This window comes from Achroia grisella, unplaced genomic scaffold (genome assembly GCF_030625045.1).
Source record: "Achroia grisella isolate CSIRO2021 unplaced genomic scaffold, CSIRO_AGI_Agris_v1 utg770, whole genome shotgun sequence".
Classification (NCBI taxonomy): Eukaryota; Metazoa; Arthropoda; class Insecta; order Lepidoptera; family Pyralidae; genus Achroia; species Achroia grisella.
Window position 1 is genome coordinate 4,170,069 of NW_026713016.1, and position 26,228 is coordinate 4,196,296.

Genomic DNA, 26,228 nt, shown 5'->3' on the forward strand with positions numbered 1-26,228 from the left:
CGAAATCTGGTTTAGACGTAAGAGGTGAATCAGGCAGACAAAACTAACGTAAAAAAAATTTTTGTTTTAGATAAAAGGTCTCTAAAACAAAAATATTTATGATTAAAATAATTTATAAAATCAAAAGTACAATGACTGGATCGTTCAATACTCAATACTCAATATTTATTGCATTCCATAATATTACAATGAAATATGTTTATAATTCGTTTTCGATCATTATTAGGACCCTGTTAGGGCACGCAAACATAATATTATTATTACTATTATCATAACTAGTTATAACATATAATTTAATATTATTCATCCAGTTATATATTATAATATACATTAATTAAATGTTACATAAAAACTTAAATACATCATTCAAATAATCAATTACATTATAATATTGTTTTTTAAATACTTTTCGTCATACTAATATTATGTTACCTCTCAAACACAAAAGATGGTTTTCACACATACAATTTTTTAATCACGTGATAGATATAATAATTAATTGAGTACTTACGCACATACATAATAATACAAAACTTTATGAGATTTTACATACTGATAAGTTGAACTTTTTGTGGCTATTTGTCTTCATTACCGATGTAATTAAGTCTTAAAGCGCGCTGTTTCCTTGATAAACTTGTTTTTATTTTTGCTAATGAAACTACGGTAGTCGGTTTGCGTTGATTAATCAAATCGTTTTTGAAATTTAATAAAATAGTATCTCGTGGAATTTATTTATTATGAGATTGTAGAAAGTATATTTTTTGTTTAAAACAAAAGATTCTCCATTGTTTACTCGTATATCATAAATAATATTTTAATTTAACATTTTTGACGATATCAAAATATGCTATCAAATTTTCAATGTAAATGGTGGATGTTGAATGTAAAACATGGAAAAATATTGCCTAGTAAATACTTGTCGTAGTATCATTGTAGACTTTAAACTATGTACTAAAAATAATAATTATTTATACTTATATCAATGACGATTTCGGTGGTTTACACTTGTACTTGCACACTACCATATTTCTGATGGTTGCGGTTTCGATTCTTGCTTGATACAAACATGAACAGAAACACAAGTTCTTGAGTACATATCATTGTTAATGTAAACAATGATATGTACTCAAGAACTTGTGTCTGGGAGTTTTCTACTTATATTATGCATACATTTAGGTTTTGTATTAGTTGTTTGGTATCCATAGCATAAGTTTATCTTTTTATTAAGTTTCAAGAAATCCTGTATGAATGTACATTGTACGGAGTTATTATTATTATCAACTATCTACGTATATATAATATGTATAATAATATGTGTTAAAAAGTGGATTGTCAGACGTATAATCTTTATACGTGTCATATTAATAACAGTTAAACAATTACGTAAAAATAAAATGATATCAAACAAAAGACAAATCGTTGACGTCAAAAGTCAACGCATGTATTAACGCAATGCAATGCGATTAAATGTATAACCGTTCAATTAAGTACATTATTCTCTTCCTGATGCTTGTCAATTTAATTAATTATAGTAATCTTACTTCTTACTAATATTATAATTGTTAATTTTGTAAATATATTTTTATGTTTGTTACTTTTTTTAATTTCATATCTGAGCTAGTAACTTTGTAGCCGTCTGTGGTATTCAGAATAATAATAGATCACATTTTTTTTGTTTGTAAACCGATTGGCTAAAACAATAATTAAAGTTTATGTGATACTTACTAATCAATATTTGTGTAAGTCTTATCTAAAAGTTTGTAAGTTTGCGCGCACATATAAACAGACAGACAATAATTATAACCACATTGTTTTGGATTTTATTACTTTAAAAATGTGCTCTCATAAATATTTTCTTATATATATTCTAGGTACAAATAGCGACCAGATAGATTTTTATTTTACTTATATATAGATTTGTCCCCTACAAGTACGAGAGGGCAACGTGCAGTTAGATATATTGTATGATAGTCTGCAGATAAATCTGGGCATGTCATAATATAGTATGCAGCATTAAAGGGAAATTTGGAGAGCTGTTTAATTTAGTATTTGGCACAGATTATTACTGTGACAAATTCTGTTCTTACTACGTACATAGCTCTATTAACATATCACTGCACCCAACGTAATAATATATGTAGTAGGTACGTGAAATTTATTGTTCCCCGTGTTATTTACATGTCTCCACTGTCACTCCATACCATATATTGATAAATATGGGATAAACTTAATAATGGATTTACTAGTATAGTAATATACTATATTACTAACAACTTCCTTCCTTTTTACTGAAGTTATCCTAGTCTCTCCAAATTACATGGCCAAAGTACAGTAATATTGTTTATAGGTAGATGAATGACAGACAAACTAACTCGTTTATATAAAATAGAATTAATGATATCTACCATAGATAACCGTAACAAATGAATGCGGCAAATTATTGAGAAATTATACAATGGAAATTAAAGGCGCATAGTTTGGAAAATTCTCTCATATTATGTATAAACAGGTTACAATAATAGATCATATTGAATTCTATATAATTTAGTATGTAGGTATATTTCCGTTAAGCTGATGGAGATAAATGTAAATGCGATGACTTATTCACAAAAAAAAAAATAACTTGACGTATTAAATTAGGACAAGTCACTCAACCTGGGGTACTTAAGAATATTTTTCATCGCAGCACAGTGGCAGGTACTTAATTCAAAATCATTAAGGAAAGAAATATGAAAGTTTCACACTTGCAGTTAAATGATGAGCTTGGCTGCAACCGAAAGTCAAAGTGTTATTACCCACATTTTTCATACAGACCAATTATGTGGTTAATTTATGAGAAGATTTCTCTTAAAATTATTACTACTTACTATCATTTAAACTACTAAATAAATTGAAAAAGTGATGAATTGTTTCTTATGAATCATTCAAATTTTCAATAATCACAAAAACATTAATCTCAACGGGTTCCTGTACCAACGTATAATAACTTAATTTTGGTGTTGTAAGGAAGAAAAGAGAGATCCTCTAACCAATCTTTTTATTGACAATTACTTATTATTGCATACTTAAAATTGATATAATAGAACATGAGTAATTTGTATCAAGTTTTATTAAAAAAAGAATCAATTAATATAATATGTAAGTCCGTTATTACTAATCGTAAAAGAAAAAAGAATAAATAATGTTAGCAAATAATATTATATAAAATAAGAAGCTAATGAATGTCCATAAAAATTAGGTGCATACTTATATTATATTATTTTTTCTGTAACTCGATATGCTATACCTACTTACTACTTCGACTGATAAGAGAAATCTAATTAGGTATAAGAAATATAAGATGCAAATGCGACGCGGAAATAAGTATGTTTTTTTCATTTTAATGTAATAGGATATCTTTATTATCTTTTACTTTTTTGGCTTACTACTTCTTGGAATTAGTTTCGTAATTTAAGTTTTTTATAATATCGTACAGCTGTCGACTGATCTTCTTTGTAGAGTGTAACAGGAGTCGCAGTGCACTACGGATGAACTTAATCAGGATGACAGCCACTATCTTGTAGTGTCATCAGCTAGTATCGGTTCCGATATAATATATCTCGTTGTAAAAGTTTACCAAAACAGTCCTTAGAGGATTTTTTTAATATTTTTACGTAAATATTAGCTGATGTTGTGAATTTGTTATATTTTATATTATATATCTTTCGTTATATTTTCTCCGGTTTTGCAAACGTTTTCATTGTAACTCATCTCCTTATGGCTGTAGCGTGATGTTATATAGTCTATATACTTTCTTCGATAACCAACAGGTTACTCGGAACATACAAACTTAATAATATTGGTGTAAGTAGATTATTTATTAGTATTGTTACGACACGTATACTTTTCGTATAGTTCTAATTGTCTAATCATATGTATGTTTATGTGCTTATTTGATCAGGTGCATTTTTTTTCATTCTGTGTTTGGGGTTAAAGGGTACAAATAAATTATGAGATAAATATAATTAGGATATTGAGTTTACCCTTTTGACTAAAAAAAATAAACATGAAGTTAGAAATACTCATGACAAAATGAATTAAAAATACATATGGGTATTATGTTTGTATCGATACTTTGGAACAATATTCTAAACACCAATGTACGATGGCGTTACTATATGGCTCAGAGACAAAGTCGGCGGAGGTGAAGTCTGACCGCAAAGAAGACATACAATGTCCGCAGGTGTCGTCTGTTTCTGTGTCTCTTGTTTTCATTTTTATTTCGTCGCCTCGAAAATCCTGTCTCGCAGTGCCGTGATAAAGTCCCACCGACCTGTGGCTCTCCGATTTATAAAGGACTCTGCGGAGTCGGGCTCAATTAACTTTTACACCATAATAAATTTAAGGGACCTATATGTTTTTTGTCGTTGACAGTTTAGAGATAATGAAAAATGATATAATTTCTTTTATCTTGTGAGCAATTTCAGTTGATATATGCAATATAATTTCAAATAATGAGGACGCTCTCAATATCTTTTATTTCTTTATATGTTAAAGGTTGCATTGTAAAAGTAATTTTCTCATAAATGCAGTGTAAACAACTAGGATTTAATACTAGATTTTATTTTCTTATGTGTTTCATTTTCATTATTATGAATTAAAAATACTGTTTTAAATATAAAACAGTATTTTTAACTTAATAGATAATAGAACCAGTCTCTATTAACGACAATGTAAAAGTGTTTTATAAATCTCATATGCAGCTGTACAGTTTTATATTTGGCTTAATTTATTTTTCGAACATTTACGATACAAACATCTTAATTTTTATTATATCAGTGCATGATATCCGTGAAATTAGTTCAGATGATTGATCCTTACAAAAGTTATTATTCACGGAGCTCAAGTTTTTGATTAAAATTAGATTTAAAAAATTCTCAACCAAGTATCAAATCAGGTTTTATTGGCGGTAAAATTTAAATGCAATGGCAGGCTTGCCATTGTTTTTTATATTACTTAACTTGTAAACACTGTATGTACCTATATGTATACAGTTTTAAAATTATACTTTTAAGTTTTTTTTTTGCAGTTGTAAACATTTATTACTAGTATTTACATAACCGAATTGTACAACTAAGAACCTAAAATTAAAAAGCTTAAAAAAATATATAATATGATGACTAAAATATATTATTAAAAGGGGTCCGTTTAGGCAAGGTTCCGAAGATACTGGCAGCGTTCCCTCTTTGAATAGCTAGACTAATTCTTTGTCCAAGGTATAACTTCTAAGTGCATACGAGTACTAGTAGGTACATCAATACATCGAATTGAATATGGTTTCTTACCTGTGTAATTTTTTGTATTACTAATAAGCCTATTATGGTCGTACAACTAAACCATGGCGTAAATATAATGTGAAAATAGATTAATAGATTTCTAGAATAACAACATGGAGATTTGGTATCCTATGTCTGATGGATAATATAGCAAGTGCAAATGACAATTTGAACATGAATGTTGGAGTGAGGGCTGCAATAATAGCATTCTGTGGTGATCAGAGTGTTATGTTAGTGTATATGTATTATTTAATATGATATAATACTATGGAAAACGTAAATCATGATCAAACTATCGACATTCGGCGTAGGCGATTAGAGTCCTCTAACAAAGAGCTTGTTAAAATTCTTCTATGGGTAGGGCCGCTTAGTCAGATTGCCTTATTAAAATCAAACAAAACTATACCATCTTTTTATTCAGTATCTATTATAGTTTTATTGTGCAAATTTAACAATGGCTTTAGATATAAATATTTATATGAATTGCTGGAAATCTACGTAATATAATACAATAGATGTGCGGCTTTTGTGACTTAGTGAAACGATTGCCAGTTACATATATGTATAAAAAAATTCGTTCACCATTTGAGTCACCTTAAATCTATTTTAGTCTAATTCCAAATGGATATATGATATGTACATTGTTTGACAATATGAGTTGAGTTATATTTCTAATAGAAAAGTCCACATACAGGCTGATCACAATTAATAAACCGTAAGAAATCTTAAGTGAGAATTCAACAGAATTAAAAGCTCTCGATTTTATTTCAATCATAATATTTACTGGTTCTTGTCTTGTCAACAGTTTGTTATATCATACTTACGTTATGTCAAGTATCGACGTGTAAATTGAACGTTGACATAGATTCACGGGATTAAAAACACGGTCTGCTCTGTTAATCCACAATCCCACTCGGATTAATAAATCTCTGTATTAATAAATTTTTGAGTTTTTAGGATGACGGTTGGTCAAACATTTAGATGACTGTTAATTTATAGGTTTTTATGACGAGTCTAGTTTACCTAATCCATATTTTATGTAGCTATCGATGTCGCTTATTATACTCAATTATAATTATAGTTAAACGTTATTTGCCGGCAGCTTAGAACTGGTCACTCATATAAAATCTGTGAAACATCAGATACCCGCAACTTTGTCGAGGTACAAACTGGCTAAGGCAGATAACAGAGAACGAGTTGCATAGCAAAGCCTTGAAGACGTCATCAGATGCATCGAAAATGTCCACAACGATAGTAAATAACTTATTAAAAATGTTCTCACTCCAATAGACATGTTGGAGTGCGCGTTGCGCCAATTGTGTTTGACGGCAGTCGCTCGGAAGCAGGTGCGTTGTGCGCGCGTGCGTTTATTGAACAACTGATAATAACAACGCGGTTACTTGACGCCTAGTCACGAATAATCGGACAGAACCCATATACTTGCTCACTGTGCTGTGATCGACAGGACCAATGAAGATGACTGTGAATCGAATAAGAGTGGTGGTGCTCGGAAGCGCACGATGCGGTAAATCGGGTAAGAACAATATATATATATTTGCCTAATCAAATATTTTGTTAATTGTTCTAGGTATATGCAACCGAATTAAATAAATAGGAGTTCTCAATCCTTTTCTAAAATAGAACGTCGTTAATTCTGAATCGATTTTAACTATACAATTTAAATGGCAAAGGTTTCACATTCTTCCCAAAGGGTAACCTATTTTGGTCCCACATAAAATTTGTCCACATTGAAGTTGGATTTATTGCAGGTGCAACAAAAAATATTTTTATTATACATAAACACTTTTCCGTATACAGAACTGGTTGCGGTTAAATTAACAATCCATTAATAACGGTGATTATAAATTTCTTTTTGTTTCCGCGCCAGATACAGAAATCAATTATCGCTAATAGCTTATAAAAAAGTACCTTGATGTATTCTGTGAAGCCCCGGGGTTGTAATTAGGACTCTTAATTTAATTACCGTTCGTCGTTTGAAGCTGTCCATTTCGGTTCAACACACTAATCGTTCAACGGTGCTTACTAATTAACTGTCGTATAAAGGCAAGTGTTGTCGATTAGCTGTTTGATTTATATGCCGCTTACGGCGAAAAATGATGGATTCTTATTCTTAATTTTATGTTGGCGGTGTAATAAAGAATAATACTACTACCTACTTTTTTAATTTATGAAATAAATAAACAGTATTATTATCCATAACAACTTATTCCCACGTTCACTGTTTTTCCAGAAAGTGGTTGATATTGTACTCTCCTACCTACAAATATAATCATAAGCAGTATGTTCTGAGTTTTACTGATACAGGAAACACACCTTTTCATAATACTCTTTTAGATTTCTGCGTATCTTAGATATCATACATTGTTTATGTTTATCTACTTTGATATATCTTCGTAGTATCTAGTGCAGTAATCAGTAGATAAATACAATTATATTGATAAAGTGTTTAATTGAAAATTACGTTTTAAAACATAACGTACTGCGCCGGTACTCGTCATAGATACTTATTACACTTTATTCAATACTACGCACTCAGGTTTTCAGTTTTTTTGATGATTGCTGCATTGCTGCTTGTAAATTATATATTACTAATGTAGGAACTATCTAAAACGTAATAGGAAATAATTATCTTTCTTTTATATACACACTTTCATGTACATGCCTCATTTGAAAAGTATGGAAATCAAATCCATACTATATGTCATTTTGGTATTATTGCAACTGTGAATGTGTTAATAATTTCATCTTTCCAGTATCCAATATTGAATATACATATTCTCCATATTCGCCACAAATTACAGTATTGAGCCACTTGCATTCGTTGACCTCAATCCTGAGATTGTCGTCCCATATCGTTGGTATTATGAGACTTGGAAAAGCAAACAAGTTGCCGACAGTCCACCAATCTTATGAAAATTGCAAACTGTCGATTATAATTTTTATTTATAATTTTTCTGTGTACTTGGAATACCAAACAAATTAAAGGCCTACTTAATTGTGAATAGCAACTGTCACCTATATACATAAATATTAGCTACAACAGTTCTCATGCATATACGTCCTTGATATGTGGATTTCGGTTTTATGTACGTAATGTATGGCCCAATACATTAGGATGTTCATTAGATTCCCTAATGCGATCGACTAAGTACAAGACACCGCAATCACCAAATACATACGATTGGAAACAGCATGATTTCAACCTATCATCCGGTCAAATTGCTAGGGCTAATTGCATGGATATCGTTAATTCTGTTTGTAACAGTTACGCTTTACTGGACAAATGACGATATTATTTCATAGCGTGTCTTTGATAAAATGCATATTTGTGGACGTAATTAATGAAGTGAATGCGGAAGATTTCTAGGGGAAGCACAGTCGCAGTATTTTTTCAATCTCTTTGTCTCACCGTAACATTTAGTACAATAACACACCTGGTATTTATCAGAATATTATAATAATATAATAAATATTCATCAGAACAACACATAGACCATACATTTAATGCGGGTGAAACTGCGGCACAGCTATTATTTTCTAAGACATCAAATAACACTCGAAATCGAGTATTTAAATTGGTATTGTTGGTATATTATAAACGCGAAAGTTTGTGAATATGGATGGATGGATGTGTCTTTTACGCAAAAGCGGATTTTGATGAAAAGAGTAATATAACTTATTCATCAGAACAACACATAGACCATACATTTAATGCTGAAAAAGCTATTATTTTCTAAGGAAATCGAGGGATTAAAAAAAGAAAGGAGCCGTCCCTCCTATATACGAATAAGCGCCTTAAACTTAGACTCACCATTAAGAACGCCAAAATATTAAGTGTTTTACCGTACCGTAATTTTGAAGAGGTGTGGTATTCTCGACTCTAGCGGGCCATATTGGCCAGGTTGCTCTAGCACTTACAAATTTATCTTCAGGACCACGAATTGAGGTGATTTTAGGTAGAAAGTAGGTACCTAAATAGACATCTGGTTTTATTGATACTAATATCGGTAATTTTTACTAAGTAAGTACGTGTTAGTTAAGTCAATCTAACATTGGTCAATAAGTAATAATGTTTATTTATAATATATTATTCTACTTAATTTTAAATTTGATATTTAGTTCTTTTTAAATTAATCTAATAATTATCAGATAATTAGTCAATAATTATTAATTATGCATTATAATGTCAGCAATATCTGAACCGCAAATTTTAATTATTAATTTTAAATCTTCATTGTGATAACCATGAAATAAAAAACAAGGATTATTAATTTATTGATAGGGTTAGACGTTTAAAGATAGATACAACAGTGATGTAATTATATCTAAAGTAATATTATAAAACTGAAGATTTTGTTTGTTTGAACGCGCTAATCTCAGGAAATACTGGTTCGAATTGAAAAAATCTTTTTTGTTGGATAGTCCATTTGACGAGGAAGGCTTTATTTAAGCTATAACATTATGCTACGACAAATAGAAGCAAAGCATCAGTGAGTAATGTTGCAAATCAGGGAAAATTATTCATATTTGAGGCTTCCGTTGCGTAAACAGTTCAAGTTACCCCACGCGAACGAAGTCGCGGGCACAGCTAGTGTAAGATATATGCATACATTATTGTTATCTAGTCCTTATAATTTACAAGACTTGTTGTAAACGATTTCTTAGTAAATATTTATCATTCAAATAATAACATTGTGTTTATAATATTATTTACAGTTGCCTTACTAGTGATAAAGGGCTTTACAGAATTACTGGAGCAAACTGCGCAGTACCAGTATTTAGTCATCGATGTAGAATAGAATTGGTATTAAATTGTTGCAATCACTACTACACGACTAGTAACTCGGTCTAAATTAGCCGTGTACTACACCTACGCAATGAATAAATTATTACGAGACAAAATCATAATTGAAACATTGAATGATTTTTAATATTCTTCAATAAATAGAGGTTCTCGATTAGTCTGTATTTTGTGTACCTATATGTTGTATATTCGCCAATTATTAATTAATTTTGACGACTATTCTCCGAACGAAAGGGCTTACTATGGTGCAAGTACAATCTTAAATCTTATTTTCTTAAATATATTTAAAGCAAAGATTAGGTTAATGGTAGGATTAAAGGTTTTTCTAGGACATTACGGAGGTTATGTATTAACAAATGAATTATCATGAATTTTGGCAAAGAGAGATGCTAGAAGAATTTGGTACTTTTTGTCCCGGCCAACTAATACATTTCGGTTATGCAAATTCCCCTGTCGAAATGTTGGATTATTTATTGAGTGAATTCAGAATAATTAATTATAGGATATTAAAATTTAAGAGAAGGAAAAGAAATGTTAATTTAATGATTGGCGAATTAAGTCTCTATTTTATTGCATCAAATTTTTATGCAATCATTTTCGTTTCGCATAATGTTCAAATAATCCTATTATAAGTTATAAAACAGTGGAATGCTGCTACCATTTGATTATTAATGGATCCGTTGTTGCAATAGAAAGTATAAACAATAACTTAGCGAAAGCTAAACATCGAGTGAAATTGATTTATAGAAGCAGTAGTCGGATGTCGTTTTGGGAAACACTTGAACACATTAACATAACAATTAAGAGTGATTACATAACATTTGAACGATGTGGACTATAGAATAACGATTACGTTGTATATATATCTATTATGTAAAGTTTTATTTATACCTATATAAAATTAGAAACATTTTAGTGGGTAATAATGGAATGGTGTACCCACCTGCGCTAATGGTGTCGCGGCACTAGTGAAGGATGATAAGATGAAGTCTGCTCAGTTGGCCCATCATGGTAAATTTGCCTAGACATAATCGTGATGGTATCCAGCGTGGGTGGAGGTCGATATTACATTGGTAGCAATGGAAAAAACCCTGTCTAAAATGACATTATCTTTTATATAGTTGATGTCTATTTTAATTCCTTAGGCTTTGTTGAATCTTATATTTAAATCCGAATGTGACTAAGTAGGTAAGAATTATATTCAAATAATTGACTCATTCTGATTCTCTTTCCCACGTTAAGATTCTGTGCTACTCATATAGCCGTGTAGCCGATGTAGCCGAGATAATAAAATTGTCGCAATTAACTATTTTAAGTATACAAACGATAATAAAAATATATTACACTTTTATTTATTTAGTAGGTACTGTGTAGATTAATTTGATACACAGTAGATAATACTTCGATAAGTATTGATATTTTTAAAGATGTTTAACATGTGATAATATGTAAAAAAAAATTACCAGCGCTAAATACATGCGAGTTAGACTGTTTTTTTTATTGGATCAACTAACAGGAACTGTTTACTTCAATCAGTTTGTATTTTTAAGTACAAATTTATGTAGTTTTTAGGGTAAATAAAACAGTAGTACTAGAGTACTGTTATAAACTAATTATACAAATCACTAATTAAAAATTTATCAACAAATCTCAAATAGAAATAAGAATGTTACAGCGAATGACGTTATGAAATGACTTTGAGACAAAACTGGTACATCTAAGTATGGATGTAAAGCACGATCTGATGGTCTAACGTTAGAAAGACTATTCGTTTTAGTAAGGCACCGTACATTATGCAATTACACAATAAAACAATCAATCACAACTGACCGCACGTTGATTATGTGATTAAGTATTTAACTTCACGTTTCGACCCGCTCGCCGGCCGCCTGCCCGGGGCATCAACTAACTGCCTCTGGCTTGTAAACAGTGTAATCATTGTATATTTTGTTTATACTTATCACAGTACTATTAAGGTGAATCGCATTGAATGATGGTTATTAACATCAATTATATTAGGAAACGCTCAATTATTAATGAACATAATCAGTCACTTTAAACATCTCTGCTGTGGCAATCCTTTTAGTTATGCCTCCATTTTGTTATATTAATGACACCTGCAATCCAGGTACATCGAGGGGACTACGTTTGGATGCTTAGTCCAGAGTGTATTATCTATGTCTCATCAATGGATACATGGTTGTATCTTTATAATCCTCTAAATCCTTTTTTCGTTGTTTGGGGTCGGTAGAGCATATTTGTTTTTTTTTACATGTTCCCTTCCATTTGAGTTATCATTCTAATTAATATTTATTTAATTTTATATCTTGAACAGGATGTGCATTACGTAATAAATTTAAAACCATAATATAATTTATAATCTAAAATAAATAATCTAAAATACACTGCAACACATAATATTTAATTCTGTATGAGGGAATCTACAGAATGGTGCTATTGTTGTGAACTTAAAACACTATTGCATTATTATCTGATCATTTGCAAAGTTAAAAGAGCAAGTATTTTAGCATACCATATCTCTCTCTCGTATTATTAAGTAAGGTAAAATATAAATCCTAGAATGTTGTGTCATCGAGTTTAGAACACAAGGACTGGGGTCGACTTTTAATTATTAAAGAAAGAATCATTTATGTCGTTCTAAGAATGTAGTCCCTTGAATATAATAAATTTAATGAAAGTTTACGAGAACTCTCATAAATACATAAGCAATAGTGCTAGATGAAATTTAGTTTCAGTATCATAGATCGAGAACGAGCAAATGTCAACTGCAATTGTATTTATAGAGTGCGCGCGCGGTCACTCCGCATGCCGTATAGTGAGTCACTCGGTCAATCGTCTGCCGGGACACCCGCCTCTCCACGCCACTCTTACTCACACAAGCTAGCCACTGAATTATTCAATCTTATACCACTCAGATTTAAATAGCTTTGTGATGAGTGAGAAATATTTTAAGAGTCTGAAAATATAGCTGGAAATAACTGTTTACGTTTATTACTGAAGATGAACTGTCTGGTGGGTATAAAAAAAGAACGAAGACTCAAAATAAACGTGAATGTAGTGTCTAAAAAAGATACTTGCCAGTAAATGATTCGGTTTACACTTTATAATTGTTTTGCTTGATCAATATTAAAATATTTAAGTTTGAAAAACAATTTAGGCAGGAATAAGTATTATAATTATACTTGATACTGAAAAAATATTACCATTATTATTATTAATATTACTACATAAAATGCTTTTTAAGTCAAACCATATGCATTTACATAGAAACTACAAGAGCCGAAGTTATCTCTAAAAAATAAAACTATTATATAAAATATATTATATAATTTTTTTGTGTTTTTTATTTTTTATTAATTAGAATTAATCTGGGAGACGGCGCGGCGGTTAGGTTTCACACTATATTTGATTAACTTTATACTCTGTTAAATATGGACACTTTAAAATTTATATGAACGTCGTCAATTGATAATCCTTTGCAATCCTTCTTTTTAATATTTTTTTATTTCATTCGTGAAGATATTTTTTATTATATTAAAATATTTTTCATTAATATTACACTTGGTATGGATGCGACTATAAATAATATTATTATTAAACGAGGCAACCAGGCAGCCAAACAGTTTGCATTATGCCGAGTTCTGGTTAGTTTGGGATCCAAATGCTTGTAATCTCTCATATATAATAAGAGAATAGAATAACAATTTTATTTAGTATTAGTATGTAATATTGTGTTATATGTGGTATTAGTAATACAATTTGTGTTTTATAAGTCGTTGATGGGTAGGTACACGACATGTTTTGATGACTGGCTAGAAATCGCTAGAAAATTTGTACTTTTTATTTGGTGTGAATCGACCTAATAATCTAGATACTTTATGTGTGCTGAGATTTTGTAGATTTTTAGGTCATGCAAAGTCAAACTTTGCTTGGAAACATGTCACATCTGAAATGTGAATTAGCATTTCGATCTGTCAATATGTGAAAGTAAGATTTTGATGTTTTTGAAGATTTTTATTTTATCTCAATTGAAAATAATAAAATTGCGTATGTTAATTACTTAAGATACAATAAAATTATACACTTTAATTATCTAGAATTTATAGATACACAAGAAGTGTAAAAATGTAAATTTAACGTCCAATTAAGGGTGAAAGAACAACAAGTACCAAGTAAGACTAAGGTGCCAGCGTCGTGTCTTCGATCGTTTCGGCCGATGCTCTTAATTAACATTTAGCTTTTGATACCATGCTCAATGGACGAACCGTCTTGATTTAATTTCCTTTCCTTACATCCCGTTATAGCACTCGTTACGGTTCGTTCTGGAACTGAATTTTAACCATTCGATACCTTCCAAGATCTTGTAAGTGATATATAGGTATAGTTGCTTGAAACTTGTTAACAGTTTATTCAACTAATGAAGACAACAATATTTTCTGTATTGATTTAAAAGAACATACAGCACATTAATTTAATAAAAAATATAGAAATTGTATAAAAGATAAAGTAGTTGGATAGGTAAAAAAAGTTATAGCTACAATGCACAATTTTTTGTATTTCTTACTTTGTAATGATGTCAAACGGAATTCACTATTTATTACAGTCTATAGAAATTACAACTCGGACTACTGTATTTTTATTGCACCATCGTTCAACCTAGATTTATTTGTATAACTAATACACATTATCCGTCGGGATCGAGAGTGTTTTAGTGGATTACCTTGAACTGTCACTATCAACAGCAGTGAAAGTTCTCGTTAGTGTAATTGGTGTTCGAATCCAGTCGCGTGTTTATTTAGCATGTTTTGATAACAACACGAGTTTTCTGATTCTGCAATACTTTAAGTTAAGTACTCGAGTTAAATATGGCTTTCGAATTAAATTGTAGTATTTTAGAATAATTGTATTCATTTTAGTAAAACGCCTCATTTCTTCTTATAATTTATTATCTTCATAATCAGATAACACGACCTTTAACTGTGACCATACTGCACGGTATTGAAATAGGGTTAGATTTAAACAAATTTACGTAAATAAACATGAGTGTAAACAGGTTCAGTCTTGGCAGGACTTGTCCGTAGCATGGCCAAGTTTCTGGCAGTAATGATCAGGTAACAAGCCGAGCCATAAAAGGAAAGTGCGACAGCCTCGATAGATAACCGCGAAATTGCAATTAACACACATCGATTGTTTTGTGCTGGTCCATTGAATTACCGCCTGAGAAAACATCAATATACCCCTGACCTTAGGCGAAACTTTAAATCAAACACCAAACCAGTTCTGTACACACAGACATTCTATTATGTACAGAGATGGTCGTAAAGCAGAAGCTCGATTGTAAATTTGATGAAATGACATGTTTATCGACTTGCCATGAACTCATATTTTCCACGCCAGGAGAGCAAGAAAACCACTATAAAATAATATAGCTGATGAGATGCGACGTAAAGATATCATTTCACAAACTATTCACTGCTTTATGATCAGCTATATTTCTTAGACAAGCCATTGGAACTACAGGGTTTATTCGGAAATTCCAACACGACTTTTCGACTGTTAATGTCAAATAACACAATATATTTTGTTTGGTTTGATTGTATCGTTGCAAATATAGGAGGTTATGTCTTATCTGCGTTTAAGCATAGTTAAATACAGGGATGTCACAATGTTTGTATTGCTCGTAGTAGATACAGTTTATATGAATTATACTTAAATGAGTCAATGTATACTAGCATTTTAGCACAATTGTTAATTAAATCGAGAATGTGTTTCATGATTTATGACCACAATAAAGTTATTGATCTTATCTATTTCATTATGTCAACAAATTTGACAAGAAATACATTTTAAAACGATGACGCGACATTTGTCGGTAGTGTTTCGGTTGTGAAACAGCTTACTGACTTCAAATCGGAACAGTTATTGCTTAAAGTTAATTGTTACTTAATTGTTGTTACAAATGTCACGATCACATTAAAATAGTAAAATATGTATGCCAGTGAAATAGTCTTTATTGTTTTAAGTTTTACATAATCAAATATAGAAAAATCAAGATTACATTCTTAACGGTTATTAAGTACTTTCATTGCTAGTTTATGATTTTCCACATAAAATTAATCATTTACTTTCTAACAATTATAACATAGAATATAATGGTTTGTTTATTCATTTTTTTTACTTTTAGTTATGGAACATTATTATTATTATACCTATAATTGGAGGTTCAAAATGTTCCATATCAAAAGTCTTAAAAACTATGTATTGTCCAGATTTAATTTTTTCTTCTGTTGATTATAGTTTGTAATATATTGTAATGTAATGTAACTGTACTACCAGAGACAGAATTAGTTTCTACTCGTAATTTGGATAGGAAAAATATGCTGTACCTAATATACGTGCTATACAAATCTATATAGAAATTTGTATAGCGTGAGCCTTCGTAAATCGATATTACCAAATAAAACGGTAAATTCATGATATATTTTTTTTTGTTAATTAAAATACAAGCTTACTCCACATCTGATGATAGGTGTCAACCGTTGCCTATATAAGCTCTGCCCTTCAGCTTCTCTAACTTGACACAGGAAAAACTACGAATTTGCGTTCTACACCGGGAAACTTTTTAGAAAACCTAGATTAGACGCTATCCATTAATTACTATTACGTTAGACCTTAGATTACATCATTACAAGGTAGTATAAATATTAAAATAGCCGCCGGTGTAGTATAGCTCGAATTCGATATCTGAAATCATCACATAATGCACCTACTTTCATAATGCACGTTACTAACACAAGCAATTATTTACGTTTATCCATACATAATGGGATAAATGTAACAGGAAATTAAAATTACGAACACTCTATAGATATCTCTGGCTATTTTCTGACAGATAGAACCATACTTGTGTACTCACAAGCACTCCTGGGATAGTGAGTGGTGCGTGGAGCTATGGTGATCATAATATTCTGCATAACGTGGACACACGAGTACCGTTCGCATTTCTCCAAGTATATTTAAAATTAATCTGATAGAAATTTTTATGTTTTATTCTTGTTGATGTTTTTCCAAATTACAAGTTTTTACAAGAATTTTTGTTAATTATTTGAGATGATAAAGTCGCAATTTGCTGATTCATGATAATCATATGTCATTAAAGTCTTATCATGTTATATTATATATCTTTATAATTAAAGATAATTACAATATTATTATTGAAATAAAATATTAATTAAACAATATGACAACAAATTAATGTTAATTGATAGTAAATTTTTATTGGTTTTCGAGCGCCGTAGTGTTTAATTGGACATTGATTACGATTCAACCATTAGTGTTAATTTATATGTGGCCCTTTTGTCTGCTTTCCCTCTAATTGAGGCTTGTAGTTATAAATTCATTCAGGGATACAACTTTTGTAACACCTCTTACCGATCAGCTGCTAATTGCTGCTTTCTCTGTATTACCAACTTGTATTTCATTGCTCAAATGTCTTTTATCGAGCTAGATAAAATGTAAACTATACTGTAATCCATGCTTTCTATATGATTATAGTTTATAGCTAGGTAGATTAATAAAACAACTATAATGTAGTAACTAATTGAATTACGAACCAATGCGTATTGCAGAACTACCGATAATTCTGTGAAACATTGAACTATTTGTGAAGCAGCAATAGCTGCAATTAGTTATCATTTAATTTGACATAGTACAATTGCGATACATGCTGGATTAGTCATTAGGACTTACGTAACAGATATCATGATAGTTGTAGTAGTAGTGAATTCTAAGGTGTCAGAGCAGATGATTACTAATTTAAATCAAAATTATGGATTGTTGCAACTCCTACTAATATAGAAGTCAAATATCCCAGAATTATTGCCCCTAGATTTATTCTTAGCAACACAATTCATTTATTATTTATTACGTTAGGTGTATTAGTCAACTGACTGCCCACCTGATGATAAGTTGTAATCGTCGCCTCTATATATGAACAGGCACGGGCATCGCATGACGCCCGTATGTCTTTTGTTGTAATTCTGACTAAGATGATATGCTTCTGTACACCGTCATTTTACTGCGCTATCTCACCTCTCCACTAAAATTATGTTAGAAAGCAAATTCCTTGACGGGTAAAATGAGAAAGATGCTACTTTGTACAAAGCCTCTTCTTATGGGATGAGATGTCTCGGTCTTATGACAATATAGTCATTTCTTGATCTATTCACAAAATTATTTGTCGACGAGCTTTTACGTTGAATTCAATTATTATACATACTATCAAATATTTAGAAATAAATAAATTAAAAAAATTGTGCTGAAATAATGGGGTAAAGGCAAAGTAATGATTATAATTCATTCATTCATAATTTAAGAGCTACGCTCTTGTCGGTGGAGCTCTTGCCACTTTCCGCGATCTTCCATCATGCTCTTTAATGATTATAATATAGTGCAAAAAATATTTTATCGTTAAATTTATTTTATGGTTACTTATGAGTATACACATTATATATAGTAGGTACTATAAATAGGATACCATTGACTGGCCGAGTGACAGCATTTAAATATCGGGAACTCAAAAATAATATTATGATGGCAAAGATCCCGTTTATATAATGTGTACTATTTTATTGGTTTTAATTTTATTGCATTTACATTATTTTTTCTTGTTACAGCTGTGGTCGTTCGGTACTTAACGAAACGGTACATCGGGGAATACAGTTCGACAGGCGGTAAGTATATTTTATTGATGACAATTTTTCGCGATGTTTACATTATGATAACCCCATTGATATGGGAAGTATGTTAGTATGTTGCCTGGTTATAAGTAACCCAGGAAAATAACTACGTGTAAGGAAATCATGTCGATTACATTTTATTTTATGGTATATATATAAATATACCGATGTATGGCCGATTATAGGCGTATCGGTAAATGATAGAGATTGTAGTTTTGTATATTATAAGTAGAATTTTTGAAATGACCTTTGCTAAATTGGCTTGGTTCTAAATGGGTTTTTTTTAAATTATCATTTTTTCGTTGCATGCCACTATTGTTATTTTAATTATACAAGGTATTGGTATTAAAATTCGCAGCAGTGATAAATTATTTCAAACGTATATATGTTAAATATTATTATAAATAGTTCTTTTCTGACATGAATAGATATTATCCGTGAACTCATGCCAGAGTAATATCGAAAATATTAGTGCAGGCGTTCAAAACAATTTTACATTTGTACCATTATACTAATAATAGTAATACTAATACAATAATAATATATGTGAAATTATGTTCGAATTTATATAATATACTGCAACTACAATAGTATAAATGTGATAAATATTTATATACTATTATTTTTATCAAATAAATTGACGGCCCATTTTGTTAACCGTTGCCTATGAACATTACTTAGTCCTCACTAAATATAGCAGTCACCTTTCAAGTGACTCCAAATTTAAAACTGTAAATGCGCAGATATGAAATGATTTTTAAATATGAATAAAATATTTACCTAATATTGTATTTAATAGACATAGGGAATTGTTGAAAGCCCTTTGTGAGGGCCTATCAAATGCCAAGTGTTTAGTGCCAATATTTAGTTTATTTCGATATTGGCAAGCTGAAAGGGAGCGTCAAGGCTGGCCCGCGGCGCCGGAGCCGGTGTTTCGCGGACGTCGACCTGTGATGGCATATGCATGTGGAAATGTAAAATAAATCTGTGTATGGTGTTAGATATACTGAATAGGCTATTAGATACAATATTAAGTAAATCTAGAAATTATAAACACATTTGTTTTATATTATTTAGAAATGAAATTCTATGTTTGACCTCAATGCGTTCCTAAACCATTCATACATTCTGAATCTTTGGTGAATTAGTCTGAGTATACCAACAAATTACTGTTATAAAATAAAGTATGATTGAAGTATCCCTATAACGTTAGATATAATCGTAGTTGTTTACTATCTATCACATCAATCTATACATATTTTATATAATACAAAGTCGCAGGCGAAAGCGATTTATCCAAACAAGAATACCAAATATTTTCATTGATAAGTAGCTTCTAGCTTGCACCTGCTGCTAGGTTATATTAAAAAAAAAAAACAAAGCGAGATATCGCAACTATGGAATACTTGACTTTATAATAATTAAATAGTAACATAAATTCGTTCATTGATCTTGTATAGTCAAATACTTTGCAAAGTTAGTCTTATATATTTAGTAGTGTTATTTAGCTTGTTGTTCATTTATTTATTGAAATAAACTATTTTAGAAGTACATACCGATTAATGACTTGTTTAAAAGGCGTGTAAACAAAACACACCTAGAAAAACGGTCAAAACACTGTTAAATGAACCATTTTATGACCCACAGCTATTAATATTTCACATGTATATTTATTTAAAACCCATAATGTAAAGTGACGTTTTATTTACTGTTACATCGTGATTTAGAATCTTTTTCAATATCGGTTCGCAATTGAAAACATGTGTAAGTACATTGAGTCATTGATATAAATAGTGCATCCACATGTGCCCCGCATTCAGTTGTTTTTTACATTCGCTGAACGATTAACTAAATAATACAAGTATCAGTTGGTGTTTTGAATCTCTATAAATTACACAATTATATTTCTTAGTACTGTCATTTTATAAATTTGTCACATACAACTCGACTTGGGTATAATAATAATATGTACTCCTCCTGCGTCACATATGCAACATTTTTCATTGCATTTCCATTTCTATTGCGTACCTGTGCGTAATACGAGTAAATGAACAGTCACACTTCATAATAATAAGTGATTGTTATTCAACACTAAAAAAACACTGGTTACCCCGAATATTCAAACACACAAATTTGCTATTTTTATATTGTATATTACTTCTTTATAGTAGAGAAAGGTAAAGTTAGGATAATGAAGGTTTTCATCTACTATACGTCTAAAATATAATGAATATATAAAATATGTGAAATAAATTAACAATTCATTCTTCTGTATCGTATATTTCTTTTTACCTATATAGGCATAGATAACATAATATGACATATAGGTAATAATCTGTTTTTTAGTTCTGATGTAGCAAAGAGTTTTTCTATGAAAAACATTTACATTAGTTTTCATATGTTTTATCATTATTGGACAAATAATAAAAGTATACATTATTTACTGGTCCTAAAACTAAAATTATACCACGATAATATATCGAAGGTCAAGTTAAGAACAATTTTAAACTTAAGCCAAAACGAATTGTACCCAAATAGTACTTTTACCAATGTACCAATGTCGTATTTAACATTGAATGATCTAATAAAATAAATGTCAAATCTAGTTATGTGGTGGCTATTGATAGTAGAAGTAACCTAGAAGCGTGTGAGTGATATAGTATGTCTGAAAGCCGATATAAACGAGGTCATAATCGAGGCATTACATTAATTGAATATTAAATTGATACATTTAAATTTTAAGATAAAAGTACAATTATTTTGTATCTGATTGCCGGAAGTTAATGTAGGTACTGCTACGTTTATGACTAAATGGCTGCTATCTTCGAAATTACCGATGTTGGACATTCATTTTAAAAAAAGCCGACAATCGGATCAATTTTGTTTTATTTTATTTCTTTCCAAAGACCTGTGACTATATTTTTTTAAATGGTAAATTGATCTGTACAGTGGTAATCTGTTGTTGCTTATTTTTTTACTATTTATTAGAATTTAGAATGTGCTTGAATGTTCTTTACATGTGAATTTTAAGAATTGTTTTAGGTTATCTTACAATTAGTAATACCATAAGCGCGATAGTTTTTGACTATGGATTGATGAATGGATGTTTGTTAATCTTTGACGCAAAAAGTAATGAACGGGTTTTGTTGAAACTTTACAGTAATATAGTTTATACATCAGAATAATACTTAGGCTATAATTTAAAGAGATATTATGTAAATTGGGCGAAATATAATGATAAATGTCAAGTATATGCGATGCACACGAAGTTGCGCGGCAAGGCTAGTTATTAATAAATTTATGCCATTAGTCGGTACTCCACCTGATTTAAAATTAGGTGTTTTTAAGAAACATTTTTCAAATGGTGCTGGAATCTCTTTAGTATATGTAGATTATAAATTTATAATAAAATGGTTTCTACCAGCGATTTCAGACGCTTATTCGCTGGTACTCAAGGATGATCAAGGATGATATTGTCAGACTACTTTAATATACTTCATAGATTCATATTGTTTTGTTTAATTCCGCTACAATTAGCATGTGTGAGACTACAAATATTCTCACATATGCTAATTGTAGCGGAATTGAACAAAATAATATAAATCCATTAAGTAGTGAAATGGACTTCCGCAAAATAACACCTAATTCGATAAAGTATAAAATAAATGTTTATGTTTATACTATTAGGCTATTAGTAATAGTTGGCACTCATAATTATGTTGTTTTAGATTTCCTGTATCAACATCGGGCCGCTTTCGATGGAGTCTCGTCAGAAGTGGAAGTCCTAGACACATGTGGGTGCGCAGTAAGTATAAAAATTGTTATATTGCTGTAATTATTTCGGAATTTATCCAGTTTGTAATATACATACAATTAATACTTATCCACTTCACTATATAATATAAATATTTGCCTGTTCTATAAATAAATATGTTTCATACTACTTGTGATTTAAAAAGTAGAAAATCTAGTTCTTATAAATGAAATTGGTTGAAAATAGGAGTTTTTAAAACACCATTACTTATTACACGATATCTTCAGTTGCAGTCGCTTTCTGTTTTAAATATAATAATAATCCGCATGTTTCCATAGAAACGCGGTTGCCTAGCGGAACATCTGCGATGGGGCGATGCATTTGCAATCGTATATTCCGTTTGTGACCGGAGGTCATTTGCCGCCGCCGCTGAGCTGCTTGCATTGCTGGAGAGGACTAGGTTGCCTGGCTGTACAGCTGTCACTTTGTTAGGAAATAAAAGGGACTTGGAGCACGCAAGGTGGGTAAATAGGGCACAAAAGTATTTAAAAAATAAATGTGAATTTATTTATTTAAAAAATATAATTAGATATAATATTTATGTAAATTATATCAACTATCTAGAACTCATTCCATATTATCAACAATTTTGTGACCAATTAATTGAGTACTTTACAGGAATCTTTTGACAGTATGTTAATTGTAACTAAAATAAGATTTTTGTTCTGTTGTTCCATATATGTTTTGCTGTAGGTCAATTGACTAAACTTAATATCCGCAATTAAATAATGAACTATTTCACAATGAACTTTATTTTTTATTTGTCAAACACCACTATTGTAATTGGATCGCATTTTTAAAGATTTAAAATAGAGAATATGCTATTGTGACTTTTTTAAAAGCTTTGTAGCTAACTAGTATTTCTAGTTTTAATGACATAAAGGTACAGAGGATATAGTGTTAAGAATCTAATTGATTTCATACAGAGTCGTCAAAGCAGAAGAGGGCCAGGAGTTATCGTTGCGGTTTAGATGCCAGTTCTATGAGGTGTCTGCGGCGGAATCATCTGCGGGCGCTGCACTGGCATTCCAGGCATTGCTCCGAGAAGCACGTGCTATAGCACTCCTGCTACCAACACCCCGACGGAAACTCGCCGCTTACTCTGTCTCGAAGGTAATAGATAGACCTATTAACAGAATATAGTGTAACGAGTTCTTAGAAATGACAACGTATGAGGGGTATTGATTGAGAGGTACCACGAATGTCTCATGATGATGTCATGACCATGGTGTTGTTCATGTACCCTATATGTATTACCCTCGGGTAGCTTATAAGTCTATTTCCCATTACAGTTGCATTAAGAATATATGTTTAACATATTATGTAAGTAACGTTATTTTGGAAATATATAACTCGGTATAACTAGTCATATTATATTTCATATGTTTCTAATTAAAGGATTATTATTTCAACATTAATGAGATAGTCAGAAACATTATTAATAGATATTAATATTTTATTATTGATATTATTATTTGACAATGATAATGGAATGTACTCGCATGCGCTAACGGTATACGAGTACGCTGTTAAGTCAAGTCAATTTGTTCGGGTTTAAGTCGGGGTAGTAAAAACTTAAAGTATTTTGACACGATGCTATTTGTTGTTACGTTTGATGTAATATGTTTAATCATGCAGGTAATCGGTTCAATTCTTGGATTAAGTAATAAGAGCGTGAGGAAGAAACGGCCATCACTCAGCATATGATACGTTTTTCTACATATTTTGGCTCTGTTTACTCCGTGGTGGAGTTGTCATTTCTGCATAGCATCAGAAGGATGTTAATCCGTGACTTTTGATGCATGGAATCTATGAAAAGATTTGAAGAAGGCTGGAAAGGTTTCAGGAGACGGATATTATGGTGTGCATATTTACCTGGCAGGCGGTTTGCTGGATTATGTATATAGATGTTATTAAAGTCTCAATGATTTGTTTCGTATTTTGTATTTCTCTTAAAGACGTTATAACGTCTCTTTCTAAATGAGTTTGTAAGTATATAAATACTTTTAATGTAGTAATAATTTTATTGTCTAATTGCTAATTGCTTTTACGAAATGTCCTGAAAATCATATAATTCTCATTTATTATGATTTCTTAAACAGATTATAAATATGCTGATGTAAAATTTTAATTATAGACTGATAATTCATACGTATTTTTGAAAAGACAAAAGTAATAGTAACTATTAAAATGTTATTATGGCATTATTGCCACGACTATTAGTATGTAGACATATATTCGATATTTTAAACAGCTTTTGTAAACAGGTAATGAAATAAATAAACTCTTGTATCTATATCTAGTTGTTTAATTTTGAGTAAAATATAATTATATTTGTATAACACTATATTTCAATTCATCACCTAATGAAATTTCGGCGAAGATTTATATTTCTAATATGTTTTTTCTGAAATCTTGTATAGATGGATAATTTTAGTAAATATATATATACTTACTATTTTATAGGAAAATATCTGTTTTTTGATATTTATATTCCATTATTCCACACATTTAGCCTTTTGTAATATACTCTGCAAATCAGAGACTTAGTACACATTAATAGGTATATCAATTATTATATTGTATTCTGTATGTTTATTATATGTATTATTATTTATAATATCTATGTTAATTGTTACATTTTACCATAAATTATATTGCAGAAAGTTTCATAGTAAGTCATGTAATAAATTATCAAGTAATTAAATTGTTTTATATACCATAAAAAAGAAAAGACGGTTCTGTTAATGTATTTGTAAAATTTTACTTAACTGCTCATTCTAAGTATTCTGAGGCCTTAATAATTTGTAATAGTGTTATTGAAAGAGTATAGATACTACTAAAGTATCTATATACTACGGGAACTGAAAATATAATGTAAACTATTACATGGCATAGCATAATAACATATAATAAATGTTTTTGTATGTATTCAACATTACATAATTGGTCGAAGACGTACTTATTTTCCTTATAAAATACTCACTACATCGTCGACTCGATGTAATTTTGTTTTAAATACTGTTAGAATTCTCTTTGTGAAACAGTATGTCGTCGCAAAGTATTTAAATTAAAAAAAAAAACACTATTTATGTATAAATATTGTGTAAATTTATGTTGTTAAAAATGATTCGCTCTACATACTTGTACCTAATCTTTGGCCATAAATAAATATATAAAAACCAATTTACCTGTTCTTATTTTACATATCCATTCGACATATGTTAATAAACTAGACTGCTTGCAAATGGAATGCACTTAGTTACTTCTCGCTTCCGTTTCCCATATTTTGAGCGAGTACTGAAAGTAAAATCAAGTACTTGTTAGCGTCATGACATCAGACAGTACTAATAAAAACACATTTGCTTGCAAATCTTTTTCCTTAGCTTATTGCAACATACGTAACGTCTTATCTAAATGGAGCATATGTATCTGATTATATTTAATAATGGCATTAAATTATTCGATCTCTTGTATACATAGGAATCAATTTACAGAGGTTGCCAAAAATATTA

General features: G+C 30.3%; 1 protein-coding gene across 1 annotated transcript; it reads left to right on the top strand.

Moving 5' to 3' along the window:
* The first annotated feature begins 6,602 nt into the window (after positions 1 to 6,602).
* LOC131850484 (ras-related and estrogen-regulated growth inhibitor-like protein) lies at positions 6,603 to 24,765 on the top strand. Its single transcript, XM_059200716.1, has 6 exons — positions 6,603 to 6,849; positions 18,837 to 18,893; positions 22,628 to 22,704; positions 22,992 to 23,173; positions 23,640 to 23,826; positions 24,352 to 24,765. The coding sequence occupies exons 1-6, from the start codon at positions 6,786 to 6,788 to the stop codon at positions 24,418 to 24,420; spliced, it is 636 nt and encodes a 211-aa protein (XP_059056699.1). The 5' UTR covers positions 6,603 to 6,785; the 3' UTR covers positions 24,421 to 24,765.
* The last annotated feature ends 1,463 nt before the right edge of the window (positions 24,766 to 26,228 follow it).